At 39.8% G+C, this 22840-nt stretch overlaps 1 protein-coding gene across 3 annotated transcripts; it reads right to left on the bottom strand.

The window, feature by feature from the left end:
• Nucleotides 1-688: 688 nt before the first annotated feature.
• On the bottom strand, nt 689-22787 carry smcr8a (Smith-Magenis syndrome chromosome region, candidate 8a). Of its 3 annotated transcripts, XM_052021805.1 has the most exons (4): nt 22722-22787; nt 11062-11257; nt 8858-10987; nt 689-6857 (listed from the first exon to the last, which is right to left on the bottom strand). In XM_052021805.1, the coding sequence occupies exons 2-4, from the start codon at nt 11214-11216 to the stop codon at nt 6404-6406; spliced, it is 2739 nt and encodes a 912-aa protein (XP_051877765.1). In that variant the 5' UTR covers nt 11217-11257; nt 22722-22787; the 3' UTR covers nt 689-6403. The 3 variants fall into 3 exon arrangements, with proteins under 3 accessions (XP_051877765.1, XP_051877764.1, XP_051877766.1); XM_052021804.1 differs by lacking the exon at nt 22722-22787 and adding an exon at nt 22474-22721 and having other exon boundaries at nt 8858-11257; XM_052021806.1 differs by lacking the exon at nt 22722-22787 and having other exon boundaries at nt 11062-11301.
• Nucleotides 22788-22840: the final 53 nt, after the last annotated feature.

Here is a 22840-nt window from a genome sequence, read left to right as displayed (position 1 = left end):
CACCCCCAATGCTACACTCTGGCCATGTTTTTCCACCCCCCCCCCCAAATTAATTATTCTTCCAATCATCTTGTATCCATGCTCTCTGGTTGACTTAATGAAAGGAAAAAATAAGTTTTTGTTTTATCTAGCCTTTTCAGAATTTTATACACTTAAGTATCTCCAATTCAAAATAGGACCCAGACTATCCAGTCCTTGCCCATAACTAAAAATTTCCAGTCCTAGTAACATATTCAAAATCTTCCCTTTACCCTGTACAGTGGCCTAATTTGTGGAATAATGTTGTGGTATGGCTATATTATGCTAATGGCACTATTATTCTACACCACTCTTTACATACCTCTCCCCTTCTGGCTTTAATTTAGTAGGAATCATAGTTTATTGATTTAATACTGCATTTTAAATAGTAAGCGTGGAACAATTTTTAATCAAATTGCAATGTCAGTGTACTAGACACATGTAGGAAAATAATTTATGCCTATACAGTAATTACTTTGAGTTAGAGCCCTGCCAAACCAGTCCCTCTCCTTTAACTTATCAATGCCCCAGTGGTGTATCTAACTCCAAAAGAACATGGCAAGGTCAAAAAAAATCTTCATTGTGTGAAGTGAACAACTACATGGCAATTACAAAAACACTTCAACACAAATGAATTGCAAAATGTTTTATTAAGTTACACGATGTTTGATTACAAGTGGAAGGCACAACATTTTCCAAGACAATAATTAAGTAGACACACTTTAAAACATAACAATTACACAAATAATTACAAGTTACAACAGCATCTGGCATTTAAAAAAAAACTCTGGTCTTGTGCAAAATTTAAAAAAGCAAGAAAGTGCAATTTGAAACATACTTAAAAAAAACCTTCTGGCAACAGGATTAGAATTTACACATTATGGTCATATGTTCAGTTGGATAAACATTACTGCAGCATGAAAAAGATATAGGCTTGCAAACTTAAATCTTGTCAACAGGGGTTAAAACACTGCTAATTATTCAGGGCTGAACATATTTCATCTTGATCTTACAAAAATATCTTTTGTTCTTGACACTTGAGGATTATTTTAACTCCCAATGCAATTATGTACATCCCTAATCTAAACATGTTGCATAAACCCCAAGTTTTGAAATGTCCTTCTCTCCAAATTGAATGATAGTGGCCATTATGAGAAGATATAGTGTATAAAGGGGTGCACCTGTCTAAATATTAACAGTGTTTAAGTACTGGCAATCACATTCAGGAACTAGGTATTTCTTTTCCCAATCAGAATGGATTTCTTTTTACCTGATCAAGATACTCACAGAAAGTATTTGCTTTAGATGGAAACTTTTCCCCACAAGCACGAGTTTTGATTTCACAATTGACTGAGACGCCAAGGTAATATCATGACAAATGGAAATCAGAATCTGATGAGGGATAGTTGAAACTCAAGGCTATCAAGTATGTGGACAACCATGAAGAGGTGTGCTTCAAGCAGTTAACAAAAATGGTACAGAATTAGTAAAGAAGCAAGATAGTCCGACGTGCAACTAAAAAAAAGGAACTGCATCAAAATGTGTATTAAAAATTAAGTATCAATCGCAGTCATAACCACATTGTAATTCATTACAAAATCCCAAGTCTTCTTTTCATTTTGTCTAATGGCAGGGGCTCAACACTATGAACCTGAAATGTTAGCCATTTCTCCATCTAATCTGTTGATTCCCCACCCCCTGGATTTCATTTTAAATTTATGTTTACAGCATTAGTTTCTTTGTAAATTTAATAAATGGAGGGAGTTGAGAGGTGGCATGTGGTGAAGAGAGTAGAATCTGTTAACTCAGTTTCACACAAAGTTCTTAATAATAAAATTTTTAAAATGTCAGTTATGCATTTTTAATTAAAATTTAGAAAATTTGAAATAACCACATTGTTAAATTCTATCCCAGGAAAACAAATCCATATTTGCTGGTGATTTTCCATGCACACCATTACTTCATACACTTACGGACTCTCTATGCCTACTTGTACAGTGGTTTCAGTTACACGTACTGGATACTTTGAGAGGTAAAATTCAAAGTACACTGTCACAAAAAATATCATGCTCTTGCATGCAGCAGTTTCTGGATGCAACATGCAGACACACCCCCAAGCTGACAGAAGGTGGGAAATTCCTTGTTTTTAAGCCAAAAGTAACTTTCCAGACTGATGCAAGAAATCAAGTCAAAGAATAAAACTCAATCCAGTACAGCCTGAAATACATGTATGACATTAATACTGTTACCTGTCATTTGAAACAATCTGGTAGATCTGCAGAGTTAAGACACTGAACCTCTACCACTTCTGCTTTCAGCAGCATTGTTCTCCTGGCTTTCAAATTTGGTGGGGCTAAAAGGAGATTATGGTAAGCCAAGGACGATTGGGCTAACTGGTTTCAAAAGGGCCATTAAAACTAACAGTTTTGTGGATCCCCTCATCCCAGATTGGAGCAGTGCACCCCAAACCAATTGCTCGTTTAAACCCACATGTTCCAATCTTTCTAATTCTGTACATGGTACCATATTTCATTGGCGAGACTAACAAGCTTTGTCCTAATACAGCAGCAAGCCCTCTCCTGCATAGGCCCAGCCACCTCTTGATGGAAGTGTATACAACGTAAAGGGGACAAAAGACAGTAAAAATTGTCTCTTCCTCTTTCTGATCTTTGTGCTTGGGGAAAATGGCCATTTCTGGAGTAAAGTGTTAAGAAAATGAGCATCAACAGGCAAAAGAAACACTTTAAAAAAAAATAACTGTTAGCATTTGGTTCCTTAACTACTGGATGCATACATGCACATATTGCATAGTAGCTACTAGGGAAAGAGGGGAATAAATGAAAATCAGTGCAAACAATAATTCACAGTACACATCTGAATAAAATTTACTTTTTTGAAAAATAAATAGTACATCTGGCAGGAATTAAATTCATCTTTAAATGAACAATTATTACAAATTACTAATGGAACACTCAGACTGTGCCAATAAATAGTTTCTTTTAACCTTATAAGTTCACATAGACATCATTATGCTACATTGACTGAACATACATTCAATGGGGTTCTTAACATGTTTCAGATTTACCCACTATTCTGACCATTCAGAACAAATGCGTACTTTGCATCGATCCCGCCACCCATCATTTGGCCTATAATCTGATTAACTCAATAAGGGCAATGCAAACTGCTTACAGGACTGTGTCTTGGCCAATGGATTGGTTGGACTGTTTAATTTAAATTTGTTTCTCAAATCATTTATTCATTTTCAAAACTGCAGCAGACTAGCTGAATTTAATAAATTTCAGATGGAGGGTTAAAGGGCCTGGATTACATTTTGCATGTCATGGTACATGCTGAATGGCCAAAAAGATAAACTACTCAGATGTATCAATTCCAATTGATCTTTAAAATTTTTCAATACGGAAAGAAATTGTGTATAAAAATAGTTGAAATCAGCAGTGATAATTGAAAACTGCTGTAACAAACAATTCAAACAAAATGTGAATTCCCACAACAAGGTAAGACATCTATTGATAAAAGGCTGCAGAATGTGGATAAAGAGAATTTTATAACTTTTTTTAAATTTCCAAGTCAGATTGAAAGAAATGTCATTCTGGGGCAGCAAGACATCCTGTTTCTGACTGCTACCCAATAAACCTTGTTGAAAAGTTTGCATGCCAAATATCCTGGACTAGGTTTGGCCGTCACTGAATAAGCTATCAGCCATAGCCTAAGCTCACGTAGCATAATGATAAGATTCCAGAAAGCCAGCAGCATCTGTACCTCAGAACAAGAAAGTACCTTCAGGGGAGACTGAAGACAAAAATCACAAATAGTTGCTGTATTCCTTCCCTCAAACTGCTTGCCTAAAAACCACAGGTAAATTGGATTAGAGTGCACTCTACTGGAGCACATCTTTTAATTGCATTGAATGAAAAAATTGAGATCCTATTATGGCATAATTTCTGATAACACAACTCAGGAGTGACTTGTATTAAGAGTTTAATGGTTAGGAAGATTGTGGAAATACAATGGCCATTGACTAAACTTTACATGAATTTCTCCGAACAATTTCAAGTCAATATTCTGGAGGCTAAATATTGCATGCCTTCAGAATATTTTCCTCCAATGAGTTCTTCCCCTGTTTCAAAGTAACATCAGAGGCTGAGACTTTTGAATACTTGGGTGAATTGTCAACCAGGACTGGAATAGATTTAATCTTTATGCTTTGGAAAGGAAAATTGAAAATGGATCAACATAAAAATAAAGTGATATGGAAATAAAGTGGTGTCAATAAAAATCCATCCGATTGGAATTGGTCAAATTTGAATATCCAAGTGTTGTGCAAAAACTAATTGATTGCGATGTCTGGTGCCACAAAACCGAAAGGGAGATCATCTGCAGACAGTAGTTACAGAAATCTCATGCTGCCCAAAATACACCTGATACATCCATGACCACAATTGAAGTTGATGCAGTAATCATGTTCCGTTGATGCCTAATGTTATATTTACATTTAATCTTTCAGTTAACAATAATTATTGTGGTCAGATTCTGGAAAATCTAGTCATATAGATTCTGGAAAAAAATTTTCAGTAAGCTGCAATTTTCCAACACTGATGACTCAAGTTAAACTGCTACATTTTGTGGGGATATACTTCAGGGCAGTTTTCACAATGCCAAAATCTTTGAGATCTTCTTTTCACACTCATTTTCACTGTGAAGATTATACAAAATGTTTTTTTTTTAAAATATGAACACCAAACACAAAGGGACTCTAAATTGCTTGCCTTGCAAATAGTCAGAATTTTGAAATAATCCAAAAAAGTTTATGAACCTAAACTACCAACTTTTCTTGACTGTTAGATCTGTATAAACAGGAATGATAACATGGTCTTGCTTCAACTTGTGGTGCTTCAACCAGCCTATAGGCAGTGTTAATAATTAGACTTTGGTTCATATCAGTCAGACACACCACCAGCATCAGCAAGGTAAAAAGGCAGATTTATATTTTCTTCCTTCTTTTGAAGGTCTACTTCATCATGTAACATTGCTAAGAAGCCAGAGTGCAGGGAGCTCAATTATACAGCTTGAAGATTCGGAACTTCAGCCAGACTGATTGTTTTAATTCCTCTCCTCAATTCTTATGGTAAAAACCAGTTTTCTAATTCCCACCATCTTCCACTGGCATTGATAAATACAGAGATCTTCATTTTGTCAGTCTAGACCAAATTTCTTCCCCCAATTAAAATAAACTGAACAATCTGCAGCATTTTTTTCCCTTTTAAAATTCAAATTTCTGCAATATTTAAAGTTTCACTTCCAGTGAACTTAGTGAAAATGCTGATGGAGAGTCAAAGAGCATTGCAAACCCTGATACAACTCAAATAATTAAGCAGACATAGATATACACAGATGTATTTAATTCTAGCCTTTCCCATTTCCTCTTCTCTTTTGATTCCCAACCACAACCATAGATAATTTTGCAAATTGGGCTTCCCACTGTTGGCAATGCAAAACCAGAATGAGACTTGGATCCATACTGACAGCATGCAAGTAACAATCAGCTACGATTAGTGACGCGATTTTTTGTTGAAAGTTAACAATGTCATGTATCATGAAAAAGCAACATTGCCATACACTACAATGTATGCAACCTTATCACTCTAATCCTTCATCAGTCATGGAAGATTGAAAAACTGAATTTATTTTCTGGACAAGATTCACAAGTTACTATTCACATGGTAGAAGACTGCAGATAATCTGGTTATAACTGTATTGTTACAACACAACCTACCACCCAGAAATTAGTCAAAACTGATATGCACACCAGATAACAGTTCAGCAACATGGACATGCAACATAAGTTAAGATCGCTTTAGAACTAACCTGGTGATATTCAGTTTCTGAGCCTCTTAGTTCACCTTGATTTTTTTTGGATTCCACCAGCACACTGTCCACTTCAAACACCCGTATTACAGAAACCTCCAAAGACTCAACAGAAAATGGAACAAAGCATCAAAAAACAAAAGCCTTGCCTCAACTGCACATTTAGGTATACCCCCATGCTTTGTCATCAGGTCATTTCTCCCCTGTCTGATACTTAAAGAAACATAACTTGGTATACTGTGCTGAAGATAATTCAGTGTGCTAGATCTGTAAATTCTTGATTCACACACGATTCACTCTTGTCAAAGCTTTATCCAATGATCTGCAAGTTAAATATGCTCAAATTTCCTTTACCTGCCATAGCCAGAATGCTGCTTTTGCACAACACAAGTGATAGAACAACAACATAGGAAAAAACAATGGAAGGTGGGTCATGCTTTTCTGCAATCAAAGTACATGATAAAAATTCAGCTTTGAAATGGAAAATGTTGCAGAATTAGATCTTAAACACAACACTGGGGATGTAGTTAAATCGCAGAACTGGATTTAAGCCCTTTGGAGGTTCATGCAAGTAGTGCATCTTTATCAGTTCTGAAAAGTATTGCACAATTTTGCTATCATCATTCATCAGGCCCAGATGATGCTTTAAAAAGTTTACTCTCCGATAGGTCACCGATTCTTCACTTTCTCTTTCATCGATGGGAAGATGCAGGTGATGGCAAAAAGTATAGAGGAAAGCCTGGGAACAAAGCTGGGTTAGCATATTATGAACATGCATATAATATGTGCTGCCCCGCTTTATCTGAGTCCTATGGTCTGCCAGCCTGGTAATCAGCTGTCCTTTATATTGCGGGCAACGGAGAGTTTTGTTGTCACAGTCTAGAATGCTGATGTAGCGACTATATCGATTCAGCGAATGCAGCATACTGGTACCCAGAGGAGAAGCTATTCTAGAAAAGTAAAAGAAATATAACATTTACCAATTTTGTGTCAATAGCACTGTTTGTATACAATGGAAACATATATTCAGTAATAATCCCAATTTCAAAATTCCCATTCTGGCTATTCAAATTGAGTCTACATCAGCTCCCAACTTTAAGTGATGAATGTTACATGATTCATGTGGATTTTAAACAGTCAGTCCATTTTATTTTAGAACTTATAATAACCATATTCTAAAACACTAACTCTCGATACCAGGTTCTGTTTAACAGTTACCATAGCATCGGCAGACAAAAATAAAAGTCAGTGAGCAATAACCACAACAGTAGACATAAATTGCAGATTGAACAATTAAAACTTTTCTAAAAAGCTCTCTCAGAAGTAGTCCAAGCATCTTACTTATTACAAATATTGGCCACATCACTGACAATATTCCTCATGATTTCATCATGCAATACTCCATCAAATTCACAATATAACTACATGCATGAATCACTACGATAGATACTAGTAAAAGAAAACTTGTGTTGTCTAATATGTGCTATCCTAGAATACCAGGCAATACATTATCTCAATTTCAGCTTGGTGACAGGGGAGAGCACTCAGAACTCCATTCCCTGAATAGCTTTTGTATAATATGATTGGGTAATAAGTACTAGATTGGAAAAATACTATATGTAGTATATGGTGCAAGACATCCACTGGATTTGGCATTGCACCGTTTATTATCCATTAAGATTGCAAGTATGATGAAATTAAGTTGTTGACTCTATATTGCTATTCTTTCTTTGCTTTGGGGAACCATTAGTATGTCTGCAGAAGGGTGGTGAATCCCACCAATTGTGATCAATAATCATTTTCTTTATAGTGATGAGTACAAAATGATATGCCTTATGTAAATATTAAATGTAATAACAATTCATCATCTTAGCTTTAGGCAACCCTGCCAAAATGACTACACATCTGTAAGTAAAATAACTTCATACTACATTTTGAATGCTTTAGTAAGGAAGTAACATCACAATGAATGCATCACAAGACCTTGTTTCAGTATTGATATGACTCAACCTACACAGCTTAGATGGCAGGCACAAAGGAAAACAAAAAATGGGAATTACATGGTTTTGGTGTATGTGGTCTTGAGTTTCATCATGCAGAATACAACATATTTGCTGCATTCTGACTGCAAAAGATCAGAAATTCATCTTTTATCTAATTTCACCTAACACGGACATCTCGATTTTAAGCCACCCAAACATCTAAGAAACTCAGATTTAAATATTAAAAGGTGTGGATAGTCAAGTCAGTAGAATGACAAAGAGCAATTAAAATTTTAGAACAACAGAAATGCCAAACTTTATTGCAATGAAGGAGGAAATTAAAGTTCTCAAACAATCGATATGTTAATGCATAAATTTTAGATGCTCTGGGTAGTTAACTATTGTTGCATATGAAACAGATGTTAAACAACTAAAAAGGGGTCCTTTCAAAAATTTATTGCAAATTAAACTAAAATTTAATAACACAGGTCAGTCTCTGTTGTGAAATAATGTTGGTAGAATTTTCAGACAAAGGAACCATTAGTTTAAAAGAAAATATCAGGTGACAAGATGGCCATCCCTCACACAATACTCTGGTGAATTTCAACTGGTTTGATTAAAAATCCAAGTTGTAACCATCCCAACCCTCCAACTTTTGAGAGCAATCCTGATGGTGTCTGATAAAGGGAGCATATTTGTAAAATCACCTCACATTGGTGAAACAAGTCAAAAGGAGAGATTATCACAGAGGAATCTGAGAATCTTTTCTCCAGCTCTGGGATGCATAGTCCCATCAGTGGCAGGATTGGTACAAATCTTATTTCTGAATTTAATCTATTATTAATTCACCAATTCTGAAATGCATCTACTACAAGCCTCTCTTTTGCTGAGATCATCAGGTCTGAATTCATTACAAAGTAAACTGGTCCTTACATACAACTATGTTGTACTATATATTTACCACGCACCTCTGAAGTCCGATGAGTTTCCAGGTCTGCAAATCATCGATGTGCAAAGGGAAAGTTATCCATTGCTTTACAGAATCTGCATCCCTACCATAATTAGGTACAAATATCGACAAAGCATTGACAAGCTTCTTGACTTTTCCTTCTTGTTCACCAACTACTACAAGAGTCCGACCAGACAGCAATGAAAATATTGCCTGCTGTGCAAAAGAATATTGCCGTATAAACCACAGAGAGTTCTTCCCCGAATGTTTCTTGCGTTTTCCAGAGGGTCTCTTCGATGGACTGGTTGGGAGGGCTGGAGATGGAGTTCTATCAGAACATAAAGATGCACTGATGTAACTCATGTTGTCCAAGTATTCATCCACAGGAATTTGAGCAGTTTCTTCATTACCAGGTAGATCACTGTATTCTTTTTCACAGGCAGAGAATACTTGGTCTGCAGTATTATGCAATCCACCTCCATCATCTTTCTGCTGGTAATCACTGTGGAATATTTGCCCTATGGTTTTACTGCGTTGTGGTGGAACATTGACAACTTCATCACTGTACTCTTCAGTTACAAATGTAGGTACTGACTTAGTAAAATGTGGGCTCTCTTTCCCAATACAACAAGAAGGGTCAACAGGCTCAGATAAAACAGACAAGGTTATGGTTTTATTTTCAAAATTTGCATTGCTAAATCGATTAGCATGATTTAGATTTGCATCAGGTTGCACAAGACCTGTGCTCATCACTATTTCTTCATCTTCTAAAGGTGGTTCTTCTTCATGTATTGCATTTGGATAGATGGGCTTAAGGTCTTCAGGGATCAGAGATTCAGTGGTACTTAGAACTTCAATGCTGTCCTCGCTGTTTGTCCGCTTGGTACCCACAAATTTCCTCCTCACAACTTCCAAGTGCTGGCTCTGCGAGTTTGGTTGGTTGTCAGATTTGGATAACAACATTGGGGCTGGGCAGGATTTTTCTGTACCCAGGACTTCAATGCTTTCACCACTACTGATACTTCCTTTCTCTTTCCCTTCCAATTCAAGATAGTCTGAAGTTCCTAGGGGATTTTTGCATGGAATGGAATCAGCCATAGTCCCATGATGATTCTCAACACTGATCTGCTGATCCAGTTTAATAGGTACAGACTCCACACAAGACTTATATGACTCACAGTTGGTGGACTCATTTGATAAAAAAGGGTGCTCAAAAACCTTAGCACTGATAATATTAAAACTAGGCAGCAGTTTTTCACAGTGCTGTTCCTTTTCAGTTTGTTCTTCACCAGTGAAAAGTAGCGGGTCTTCAAAGAGGAAAGAAGTTGTCTGTTGCTGCTGAAGAAGCACTTTTTCAATTTGACTGGTCAGGAGATAGCATACATCTCCCCTGAAGAATTTCTCTACCTGCCTAAGTTGTTCTAATGTTTGATTAAAAAAGTAACTGTCACAAAGCTCCTCTAAGGTTTTCAGTTTCTTTTCAAAGCATTTTGCCGACTTAGCTTTTGTGAATTTGGGAATGTAAGATCTATCAGAAAAATTATTTTTTTCACATAATTCATCCCTATTTTGCAACTGCTCCAACCCAGAGTCTGAGTGTTCTGTACCATTATCTGGCTCATAAGAAAAATAATCCACATCTCTTGTTTTTTTGTACGAATAATTTCTAATTTGCATTAAGAGATCTTGATGTTCAATTATACACTTTTCCACATTGGCTAGTTCATTGGCCTTTTCTATTGCTACCGAGGAGTAATATCCTTTATCGTTAGACTTTTTCTGGATTTCTGTTTCATTATGTAATACATTCCTAGTGTATTCCAGGTCCTGAAGTTTCTTTTCCAGTTCATTGGCAAATGCTTTTCTGTTGCCAGTTTTCAAACACTCGGAGGCTTTGGAAAAGTCATCCGAAAGTTCCTGGAACTGCTGCATGATCTTGTTTTCATCCGTGGAGATATAAGCCACGCAGAAAGGTCTGACGAAGCCCCTCGCTTCCAAGTCATAGAGAGTCAAATGATGAACATAAGCGAAAGCCCCCTCCTTAGAGTCCCCCAGCACCACCTTGGAGTCCTCGACGAAGTTGAGTTTGGGATAACTCGTCCCAGGAGGGTGCCCCACAAAAGAGGCTTGATAATCCACAGACATGATCCTGAGAGAGAAATAGTTGAGATCAAAGTTACCGCGGGCATTGTCCGGGATCGTTAACAAAGGCTGAGGGCCTACCTGCTCGGAAAACTCGGAAATGAGAATGAAATCCTTCTCGAATTTAGCCGTGGCCGTCTTGGACCAGGGGTTTTCAGGTTGAAATTGGAAAGGGGGTGCCGGCTCTTCGCTGTACCGCTCCCCGTAGTCATCTTCGCGGGTGAGAGCCACGACATCGGGGGCAGTGATCATATTTCCACCTTCCCAGACCCAGAGTCTAAAGCACAGAAGGAAAGCGAGCCCCTTAGCAACGCCAGCACCTCCTCACAAACCACCATTTTGTTTCCATATGACCCGAGTCCTCGCCGGAAGTTATCGTCATGCTCTTCACACCAAACTATTCTTTCCTAAAAATTATTAAGCACTCCTTGCAAATTCTTTAAAATTGAAAAAAAATAATTGCAAATTCAATTATTTTACAAATATACTGGGTGTGAAGCGTTCTGGGCTTTGCAGTTTCTCTGCTCATTTCAGGGAAACTACAATGCCCAGAACGCCTCACTCCTCATACTGTATATTTTAAAGCAGCAGACTACTGTATTTACTATTCCTTGATTTATTTTCTAAAGCCAAAGGCCCATGGAGTGTACTGGAACGACAGCCAACTAAATCCACCAACAGATGTGCGCATGCTTGAATGTGATTGTAGGTAACTGGTTTCAATAATTATGAAGATTGACTTGGTTTCTTATTTCTCTATTTTCCACTTTCACCGCGGTATTTTTTTAAAGCAGTGGAATTTAGGATTATGAATGCGGAAAATATTTAATAGAAACAGTTATTTTTCTGCAAAATTTTAAAGCTACTGCAACATTGTTAAATAATCTCCTTTAACCTTTACTGAAACGATCACATATTTCTTATTTTCCCCTCTCAAAACGTGAAAGGCCATTCAGCCCACTGAGCTCTCAACATTCCCATCAGTCCCATTCCCCACTTATTTCCCTGCAACCTATTCTCTCACAGAAGCCCATCAATTCCACACCCACTCTCAATTCTCCTGCTACCCTACTGCTCTTGGGGTAATTTAGATTAGCCAATTAACATACCTGTAAACGCATATTTGGTATGTGGGAGAAAACCCACGTTATCAAGAGAATGTGCAAATTCCACACAGAGAGCAACCTAGTTCCGAATGGAACCTAGACTGCTGGAGCTGTGTTGCAGCAGCACAAACTGCTACTTCACTGTACCACAAACATATCTAGGTTTCTGCTGTGCCACATACTCAAATCAGCGTACCCATTAAATTGCATTTATTTCAAGCTGGGGAAACCAAATAGTTGTTTGTAGTTAGAATTTACATTACGACAATATGCAATTTCATGCCTTTGTCATAGAAAAACATACCTATGGTGCTTCACAGATAGTCAAAGTTGAGATTACTGTCATACGCACAAGTACATATATGCACAGGTGCAATTAAAAATGTGCCTAGATGGAAGAGGAGGTACTTTTCCTCAAGCTTACTTTGGTCTGTGTTGGAACAATGTAGGTGGCCAAAGTCAGAGAAATTGGAGTGAGAGTGAGGAGAATTAAAGTAACAGGGAACCATAACTCAAAAATCACTACAACCATAAGTACACATTGCACTCCTCAGGACTTAATATTGAATTCCACAATCTGAGTTAATCAGCTTTTCCTGTTAGTGTGAGAATTGGTCAGTTCAGATGCAAGGTCATCAACCTGTAATATTAATTCAGTTTCTCTCCCCTCTCCCCCCACCCCCCACAGATGCTACAAAGAAAAGCAAGGTAATATGCCTCAATGACTACCGACCAGTGGCCCTGACCTCCACCATCACAAAGTGCTTTGAGAGGTTGGTCATGGCTCGCATCAACTCCAGCCTACCAGACAACCTGGACTCATTGCAATTTGCCTATCATCGAAACAGGTCTACAGCAGATGCCATCTCCCTGGCCCTACACTCAGCTCTGGAGCATCTGGACAGTAAAGACAGCTACGTTAGACTATTGTTTATTGACTACAGCTCTGCCTTCAATACAATAATCCCAAGCAAGCTTGTCACCAAACCCCAAGACCTAGGACTCAACACCTCCCTCTGTAACTGGATCCTTGACTTTCTAACAAACAGACCGCAATCAGTGAGGATAGCTGGCAATACCTCCAGCACGATTATTCTCAACACTGGTGCCCCACAAGGCTGCGTCTTCAGCCCTCTACTCCCTATACACTCATGACTGTGTGGCCAGATCCTGCTCTAACTCCATCTACAAGTTTGCAGATGATACCACCATTGTAGGCCATATCTCAAACAGCAATGAGTGCAGGAAGGAGATAGAGAGCTTAGTGGCATGGTGTCATGACAACAACCTTTCCCTCAATGTCAACAAAAGAGCTGGTCATTGACTTCAGGAAAGGGGGTGGTGTACAGGTACCTGTCTACATCAATGGTGCTGAGGTCGAGAGGGTTGACAGCTTCAAGTTCCTGGGAGTGAACATCACCAACAGCCTGCCCTGGTCAAATCACATAGATGCCACGGCCGAGTAAGCTCAGCAGCACCTCTACTTCCTCAGCAGTCTAAAGAAATTTGGATTGTCCCCTTTGACTCTCACCAACTTTTACCGATGCACCATAGAAAGCATCCTATCAGGATGTATCACGGCTTGGTACGGCAACTGCTCTGCCCAAGACCGCAAGAAGCTGCAGAGAGTTGTGGACACAGCCCAGTGCATCACAGACACCAGCCTCCCCTCCTTGGACTCTGTCTTTACCTCTCGTTGTCTTGGTGAAGCAGCCAGCATAATCAAAGACCCCACCCACCCGGGACATTCTCTCTTCTCTCCTCTTCCATCTGGGTCAAAGATACAGGTGCCTGAGGGCACGTACCACCAGACTTAAGGACAGCTTCTACCTCACTGTGATAAGACTATTATACAATGAGATGGACTATGACCTCACAATCTACCTTGTTGTGACCTTGCACCTTATTGCACTGCACTTTCTCTGTAGCTGTGACACTTTACTCTGTACTGTTACTGTTTTTACCTGTACTACCTCAATGCACTCTGTACCAACTCAATGTAACTGCACTGTGTAATGAATTGACCTGTACGAATGGTTTGTAAGACAAGCTTTTCACTGTACCTCAGTACAAGTAACAATAATAAACCAATACTTCAGCATTCCTTTTCACCTTTCAGATTTCCAGGAACTGCTATGTTTTACATCTGGCATAGGTCATTTGGCTTTTTGCACTCTTCCACCCTATTTCACCTCCCTCCATTTACACCTTCTCTGGAGTGATCAGCTATGATTAACAAGCATTCACCACCTTCTTTTCCATGGCATAACAATAGTTTTGTCTGGTGGATTCTCTTGGACTCTACCCGATTACAGATATTCCTTCTGTTATCTCCACCCTCCCCCTTTTCTGCAACCTCAAACATGCTTGTTTTAGCATTTTGAGTTCTGATGAAAAGTCAACGTCAAGTTTATTGTCCTACGTACGAGTGCATATATTCACAGGTGCAATGAAAAACTAACTTGCAGCAGCATCACAGGCATATAGCATCATTCACAAGAAAAACATGATTTAAACATAAATTATACACAACTTTTACAAGAAAGAACACAATTATAACAAAAAAACCTAACATTTTAGTGCAGTGATCAAAGTGGTCAGAATGTTGCTAAACTGTAACAATTAGAGTTTTGCCAGTTGGTTTAAGAACCAAATGGTTAAAGGGAAGTAGCTGTTCTTGAACCTGGTTGTGTGGGACTTCAGGCTTCTGTATCTCCTGCCCAATGGTAGCTGCGAGAAGATGATATGGCCCAGGTGATGGGGATCTTTGATGATGGATGGTACCTTCTTGAGGCAGCGCCTCCTGCAGGTACTACGGATGGTGGGGAGGGATGTGCCCGTGATGTGTTGGACAGAGTCCACTACTCTCTGCAGCTTCTTGCGTTCCTGTCCATTTGAATTGCTGTAGCAGACCATGATGCAACCAGGCAGGATACTTTCAACAGGACATCTGTAGAAGTTTGTTAGAGTGTTCAGTAACAAGCCAAACCTCCCTAATCTCCTAAGAAAGTAAAGATGCTGGCATGCTTTCCTGATGATTGCATCTCTGTGCTGGGCCCAACACAGGTCACTCGGTATGTTAATGCCCAGGAATGTAAAGCTGCTGACCCTCAAATGTAGACTGGTGCATATTCGCCCTCTTTCCCCTTCATGCAGTCAACAATCAGCTCTTTAGTTTTGCTGATGTTGAGCGGGAGATTGTTGTTGCGGTACCACTCAACATGGTGTCCTATCTCACTCCAGTAAGCTGACTCATCACTACCTGTGATTCACAACAGTAGCATCGTTGGCGAATTTGTATATGGTGTTGGAGCTCTGCTTAAGCACACAGTCATGTGTACAGAGAGTAGAGCAGGGGGCTAATCAGATAAGACTAGATAGTGATCCAAAGAGCAGGATGTTAAGAAAAAATTAAAGTGCATTGAGTCATCCCATAATCATGAATGTGAATACATGTTCTTTTCTTTCTATTAAGTCCAATGTGGTTTGCAGTGAATGAACTACTTTTGAAATGTAGTCACTTTGCACACAGCAAGCACAAGGAGAGTGTTAATAAACAGATACACTTCCTTGTATCTCACATATTTGTCAACACTCTGTAAATGGAGCCTGCTGATTGCCAGGAATCCACATGGGGGACATATTCCACACTGGTGTTAAGGATGGGATGGTAAAGGATCACAGCCATCAAAAGTGAATAAGTTGTTGTATGTTACTAAGATGAGTTTGGGAAACTCATGATCAATATGGACAGTCAAGGTGTAGAACCAAGCATGAGCAAAATAGGTGGTGCATTGAAAATTCATTGCAAGTCAAAGACCAGCCTTGTAACTGTTCAGCAGTGAATAGCACAAAATGAGAGGCTTGTCCCAGAATGGATATATTGGACATTTTGAAGGCCATAACAAATCATGGGAAATCTTCATTTCATATATAAAAAAAGAGATGTTGCTCAGACAAACAACATTATTGAAATAAAGGCCTTTGGTGAAGATACTTCTAATAAGGCTACATGCAAAGCAAGGTGGTGTTGTAGAACAAGAGAATTTTGCAGTCCTTTCCAAGTTATCTCCATCAATGCACAGACTTTTAGCTATCATCTCTTGATACATCTAACATGAGAATGTGCTTGATCAGTCACTTCTAACATCGCCTTCTCAGCATGATCATCTTGTGCCTTTTGCCAGGGTCTGGTAGTCAAATACCTGAAATATCTCATTGTGCAGTTAGATCTTTGGTTCCCATGATGATTGCACTAAAGCAGCAGGCACTTTATCTCCAATTGCCACATTCCTTGCAGGGGCCTTCTGGTATCTCATATTTCATGCTGTTACAAAAAAACAAGATCTGACTCATTTGGCAGGGTAGAAATGTACTTTTGTCTTATACTATGCAAATTACCACTAGGCTCAAGCTACATCCCTGTGCCTGATCACTCGAGGGCAATCTTGCTAGCAGAAATAGGGCCAACCTATCTGTAGACATAAGAGACTGCAGATGCTGGAACCTGGAACAACAGTGTGCTGAAGGAACTCAGTGGGTCAAGCAGCATCTGTGGGAGGAAAGGAACTGTCAATGTTTCGGGTTGAAACGCTGCACCAGGACAGAGTGGAGAGGTGAGGTGACCAGTATAAAGAGGAGAAGGGGATTCTCTGAGGGGACTGAGGGGTGTAAGATGACAGACAGGTAATGCCAGGTAGGGGAGGTGAGTGGGGGTGGAGTTGGAAGACAATGGCAGGTGAATGATAGATGGAGGCAGACAAAAGATAAAAAACAGATGGAGCAAGGTGGAGAGAGGGGATTGTGGAGATAGGAGACAGCTGCTGGAGGGAGATAAGCAGGAACAAAGCACTCCCAGTGCTAGATTCTGATAGGTAAAGGAGGTGAGGGTGGGAACCATTAGGGGAGAGGTGAATGGTAGTTGGAACCAGATTGGAGTTGGGGGTGTGGGGGGGGGGGGGGTGGGTGTGGGAGAGAAACCTGTGTGTGTGAGAGATGTGGGTGGATGGAACCAGGAGGGAGACAAAGATGGATGAAGGGGGGGACTGGGGAAGTATGGGAAAGGGGACAAAAATGGGAGGACCAGGGTGGGGGAGAAAAAAAAAAAGGGGTTACCTAAAACTGGAGAACTCAATATTCATGCCATTGGGTTGTAGACTTCCTAGGCAGAATATAAGATGTTGTTCCTCAAGTTTGTATTGGGCTTCATCCTGGCAATAGAGAAGGCCAAGGATGGAGGTCAGTGTGGGAATGGGAAGGGGAGTTTAAGTGGTCTGCAACTGGGAGCTTGGGATGGCCATTTCAGACTGAGCGTGGGTGTTCTGTGAAATGGTTGCCCAGTCTGTGCTCAGTTTCACCAATGTAGAGGACGCCACGTCAGGAGCATCGAATGCAGTAGACGAGGTTGGAGGAAATGCTTGTGAGCCTTTGCATCAGCTGTTTAGATCCCTGGATGGTGGTGAGGGAGGAGGTGCAAGGACGAATGTTAGATCTACTGCAAAGGCAGGGGTAAGGGAGGGATGGGTGTGAAGGAATGAGCAGACCAGGGAGTCATGGAGGGAGTGGTCCCTGCAGAAAGTGGTCCCTGCGGAAAGTGGAGAGGGGCAGGAAGGATAAGATGTGATTGGTGGTGGGATCTCTTTGCAGCTGGTGGAAATGTTGGCTGCGGAGGCTCATAGGATGAGGACTGGGGTGCTCTATCTTTGTTCTGTCTGGGAGGAGGTGGGGTGAGAACAGAAGTATGAGAAACAGAGGAGATGCAAGATCAGGCTCCATCAACCACAGCAGAAGGGAAGCTACGCTTCCTGAAAAAGGAGGGCATTTCAGATGTTCTGGAACAGAAAGCCTCATCTCAAGAGCTGATGCAGCGGAGCCGGAGAAACTGGGAGAAAGGAACGGCATCCTTAAAAGAGACAGGGTGGGAAGAGGCGTAATCTAAGTAGCTGTGGGAGTCAGTGGGTCGATAGTAAATATCAGTGTATAGTTTGACTCCTGAAATAGATCTAGAAAAGGGAGAGAAGCGTCAGAAATCGTCCACATGAATTTCAGAGCAGGGTGGAAGTCGGTGGCAAAGGTGATAAAATTGATGAGTTCTGCGTGGGTGCAAACAGCACAATGGTACAAAGATGCCCAAGATGAGTCACACCTGAACTGATCTGTTGCTATGCACCAGCTCATTGAAGGAGAATGGATGAAATAAGAGATGAATCCTGGAAACAAGATTTAACTCTTACTGAACCCCGGAAGAGCACGAGAACATTGGACCATATGAGGATTTAGGATTAACACTCCCAATTAGAAACCCAGAGTCTAGGATTCAGAAGAGATTTGGTACCGCAAGTCCAAGACTGATCACGCTGTGTCTTGATGAGTAGTATGCTGTTCAATTTGTGGTTGCTTGAACTGTGTCTTTGCAATTAAGAATTTGAACAAAGCTGAATAAATCTTTCATTAGTTGTGGTTATAAAATTAGAGCAAAATCAGCACATCCGAAGTTATTGAACATGCAAGATCTAACAAGAATGCAGAATTGGCACATTTAAGAAAGTAGCCTCTGACAAAAAAAACTTTTGGCTAGTTAGGCATTTTAGTGTAAATGCAGTAATATGGACCAACAGCAAGAACAAGGGAGATCCCTTCAATATCAAGACTGGTCACGTGAGCACAAATGGTGCAAAATAAAAGGGAAAGGAAACCTTGCCACTGTTGTCAGAGAAACCACTCAGCTCAAGCTTCTTGGTTTAGAGCTACAAATGCTATAACTATAACTAGGGCACAAACCCTCCAAATACAAGGCTAGATATCACAGCAAAGTAGAATATGGCAGCCAAGCGAATTTGCAATGGAAGGAAAAAAAAATAATACAGGAGGAAACCATAGAATGGAGGTTTACACAAAAGTGAGATGGACAAGCAATGCAAGGATCTGTTCAAGCCCTTCAAAACCTAGGCCTCCATACTTCCCTCTGCAACTGGATCCTCAACTTCCTTATCAGGAGACCACAGTCAGTGCGGATTGGTAGTAACATCTCCTCCTCACTGACAATCTTGCAAATTTCTGCAGATGCAAGGTGAAGAGCATTCTGACTCATTGCATCACCGCCTGGTATGGAGGCTCCAATGTGCAGGATCGAATGAGGCTGCAGAGTGTTGAAGACTCAGCCAGCTCCATCACAGGCACAACCCTTCCCACCATCGAGGACATCTTCAAGAGGCAGTGCCTCAAGAAGGCGGCATCCATCATTAAGGACCCTCTCCACCTTGGACATGCCCTCTTCGCATTACTACCATCGGGGAGGTGGTACGGGAGCCTGAAGACCCACACTCAATGTTTCAGGAACAGTTTCCTCCCCTCCATGATCAGATTTCTGAATGGTCCATAAACTCATGACTACCTTGTTATTCTTCTTTTGCACAATTTTTTTTTAAACTTATAGTAATTTTTTATGTCTTTATTTCTTGCACTGTACTGCTGCTGCAAAACAACAAATTTCACAACATATGTCAGTGATAATAAATCTGGTTCTGATTCTGCTTGTTGGGCAAAAGTTTTTTTATTATATATCATAAAAAAATGATATATATATCTCACGCCTTTAGAGTTTAATGAAGGTGAAGAAAGCTAGTATCGCTTGACAATTAATACCCAAAAAGGTTTGTACATCTATACCAAATTACCATATGGGATAAACTTAGTACCAAAAATATTCTAAGCAACAATAGATAGGATGCTGCATGTAATCTAGCATTGTCTGCACAACTAGGATTATGTTTAAATTGCAACAGCCACAGAGAAGAACCTTCAGATAATTGGGGAAATGTTTGGAATATTGTATCGGCATAATGTCAAGTTTAAACAAAGCAGTTGTAGCATCATTCAGGAGGCAGCAACTTATTTGGCTTGGCAATTAGATGAAACTGGCTGCAGCCAATAGAAGAGAAAATTAAGGCCATCACCAAAACCAGAAGACTCAATAATGTTATTGAGCTCAGGTTGCTTTTAGATATTATTGTTATTTGATCTTGCTGTAGTGCTGACAACATTTCACTTTCCATTAATAGGAATGAACCATAGTGCTAGAATAATGCAAGTACAAGAACATTTTCAGTTGTGTGTCATTTTGGTGCATTACAAAACAGGCCATGCATGGAAGCAGGCTTCAATGCTTCCAACTATAAAGTTGGAGCAGTGATTAGCCACATCATGGATGATGGGCATGAGAGACTTATTGCAAACACATCAAACACACTGACCAAAAGTGAAAATAAATTGGTAAATCAGTTTATTATCGTCACATGTACCAAGGTACAGTGAAAAACTTGTCTTGCATACCGTTCATACAGATCAATTCATTGCAACAATGTATTGAGGTAGAACAATAACAGAGTGCAGAATGAAGTACTACAATTACAGCAAAAGTGCAATGCAGGAAGACAATAAGGTGCAAGGTCATAATGAGGTGGATTGAGAGGTCAAGAGTCCATCTTATCGTACTAGGAATCCATCGTATTTATGTACAGATTGAGAAGGAAGACTGATGACAATTATACATGGGGCAGTAATACTTTGCCAGTTCTTACTGAGAAGAACGTTTGCTCCAGTTTGTGTCCACAAACCTTTGCTAACCAATCTCGATCCAAAATCTGCCATTTCTCTGATAGTTGCACCATAAATGCCAAGCTGATCCATATTACTATCTACATGAACACATATAGAGCATCAGAACAAAATACTGCAGTAGATGCCTTGTTCTAGACAGCCTTATGAAGAGGCACAGTAAACAGAGAACGATATTTTTACTATATGAGTGGCAGACAATGATTTCCCTGTCACAGCAGCAGAAATAGCTGGAACTACACAAAAGGACCCAATCTGCAAGTAATGTATAAATTCACACTCAGTGGATGTACAGATTTAGACATTGGTCTGACTGAAGACATGGAGCCATTTTATCGCAGCCAATAATAATTTATTCACAAGCTAGGATTGTACAAGATGGGAATATAGGTTAGTGATTCCAAAGGAATGGCATAAAATGATTATGGAAAATGTTCATACACAATTTGGGCACAGTGAATTAGAATGCAATGGCCAGAGCATTTGTTTGTTGTATTCCAAAGACTTGCAGGTAGGTAAATTAGCTATTGTAAATTGCCCTCAGTATATGTAGAGGGCAGGGGAACCAGGAGTTGATGAGCATGCAAGAGAGAGTAGTCTGTAGGAAAATAAATGGGTGAATGACACTAATGGAATGCACTGACAGTCAGCAATGGAGTAAATGGGCCAAATGGCCTATGTCACAAAGAAATATGAATATGAAAATATTTGACCAACAGCTCTCTGGGCTGCTGCAGTGTTTATAAAAATTTCCAGAGATTCTGAGAAGCCTTTGAATAAAGAGAACATATCTTGTGTCTCGTGTATTTGTCTGCACACTCTGCAGATGGACTGTGTTACATATCAAGAATCTACAGAGATCACATATACCACAGAAGGAAACTGCCGAATGAGGCTCAAGACAGCTTGGCACACTGCTGCTCCAGCAACAGATTGAAGGCAAGGAAAGGATGTACTAGACAACATAATTAGATGAAGACATTCTGTGGTATAGTGGTATTGAGGGAGGTTACAGAGCAATAGAAAGATAAGTTATGAAGAGATTTAGGGTTTAGAATTTTAATTGGACATTATGTAGGCCTGGAATGTACAATAATCAGTAAGGACATAGGTGATGGGGATAGATACTTAAAAATTTACAAACAGCAAGCTAGTTTATAAAGTGGAAGCTCCTTAAGCAATTAAGTCTGGAAGTGACAAAAAAAAATCACTGTTGCAGATTTCCTCATGCAGAGATAAATTGATTATTTCTCGATAATGAACATAATTGGTCCCTAGGATGGAGGCTAGATCAGCTTCTGAGATTACAGTCTGGTACAATGAGATAGCAAGGTGGATGGAATCAGTAGCAAGGGCACATTTGTGTCAGTCAAAAAAACAATGTGGAAAGAAAAAAAATCAGAGCAACAGTTATCTCCATGTTTCAAAATTCATCAAAGCAAACATGCATTCAGAGTCCCACAGCACAGAAATAAGCCATTTAGCCCACTGACCACCAAACACGTAGCTACACGAATCCAACCCCTTGCGAGTTTTCCATTAGTTATATTATGGCTGATCTATAACTGAACTTCATTCACTGATATTATCTCTAGATGCTCTCACATAATAAAACAATATACAGATCTCAGTTTTCAATACTTGATTTAGCATCCATGAATTTTGCAAAAAGTTCCAGATTTCTTCTACCTCCAGTTAAAAAAAAAGACACGAATTCACTCTGATGTGGTCCGGTTTTAGATTTATGACTGTAGTCCCGTGTTTTGATTACCTTGTGGGTTTGGAGAAAACACACGTGGAAATATGCGAACTGTGTGGGCTTCGTTGACTGACCGACCAGACGTGAAAATGGTCCAGGAGTGGATTACTTTTTTTTGGGATACTTTGATTTGCAGGCTGAACAAATATTTCATCAAAGTGGATAGTCTCAGCCAATATCTTACAACGTACAAGATCTACTCCCCCATCTACGTAAACGGCACTTAAATCACTGAACAGATAGGAACCAGTTACACCTACATTTCCTTCCACAATCCCGCTTTCATTGCAAGTCCCAATTCGCCGCGCACGCGCAGTACGCCCTCCAGTTCAGCGCGGCTGCCGTAAAATGTAGCCAATGGCCTGGGACAGATAGGAGC

The sequence above is a fragment of the Pristis pectinata genome, chromosome 8 (genome assembly GCF_009764475.1).
Source record: "Pristis pectinata isolate sPriPec2 chromosome 8, sPriPec2.1.pri, whole genome shotgun sequence".
Taxonomy (NCBI): Eukaryota; Metazoa; Chordata; class Chondrichthyes; order Rhinopristiformes; family Pristidae; genus Pristis; species Pristis pectinata.
The sequence above is the reverse complement of the archived record's forward strand: the minus strand, read 5'-3'. Positions and strand labels throughout refer to the sequence as shown.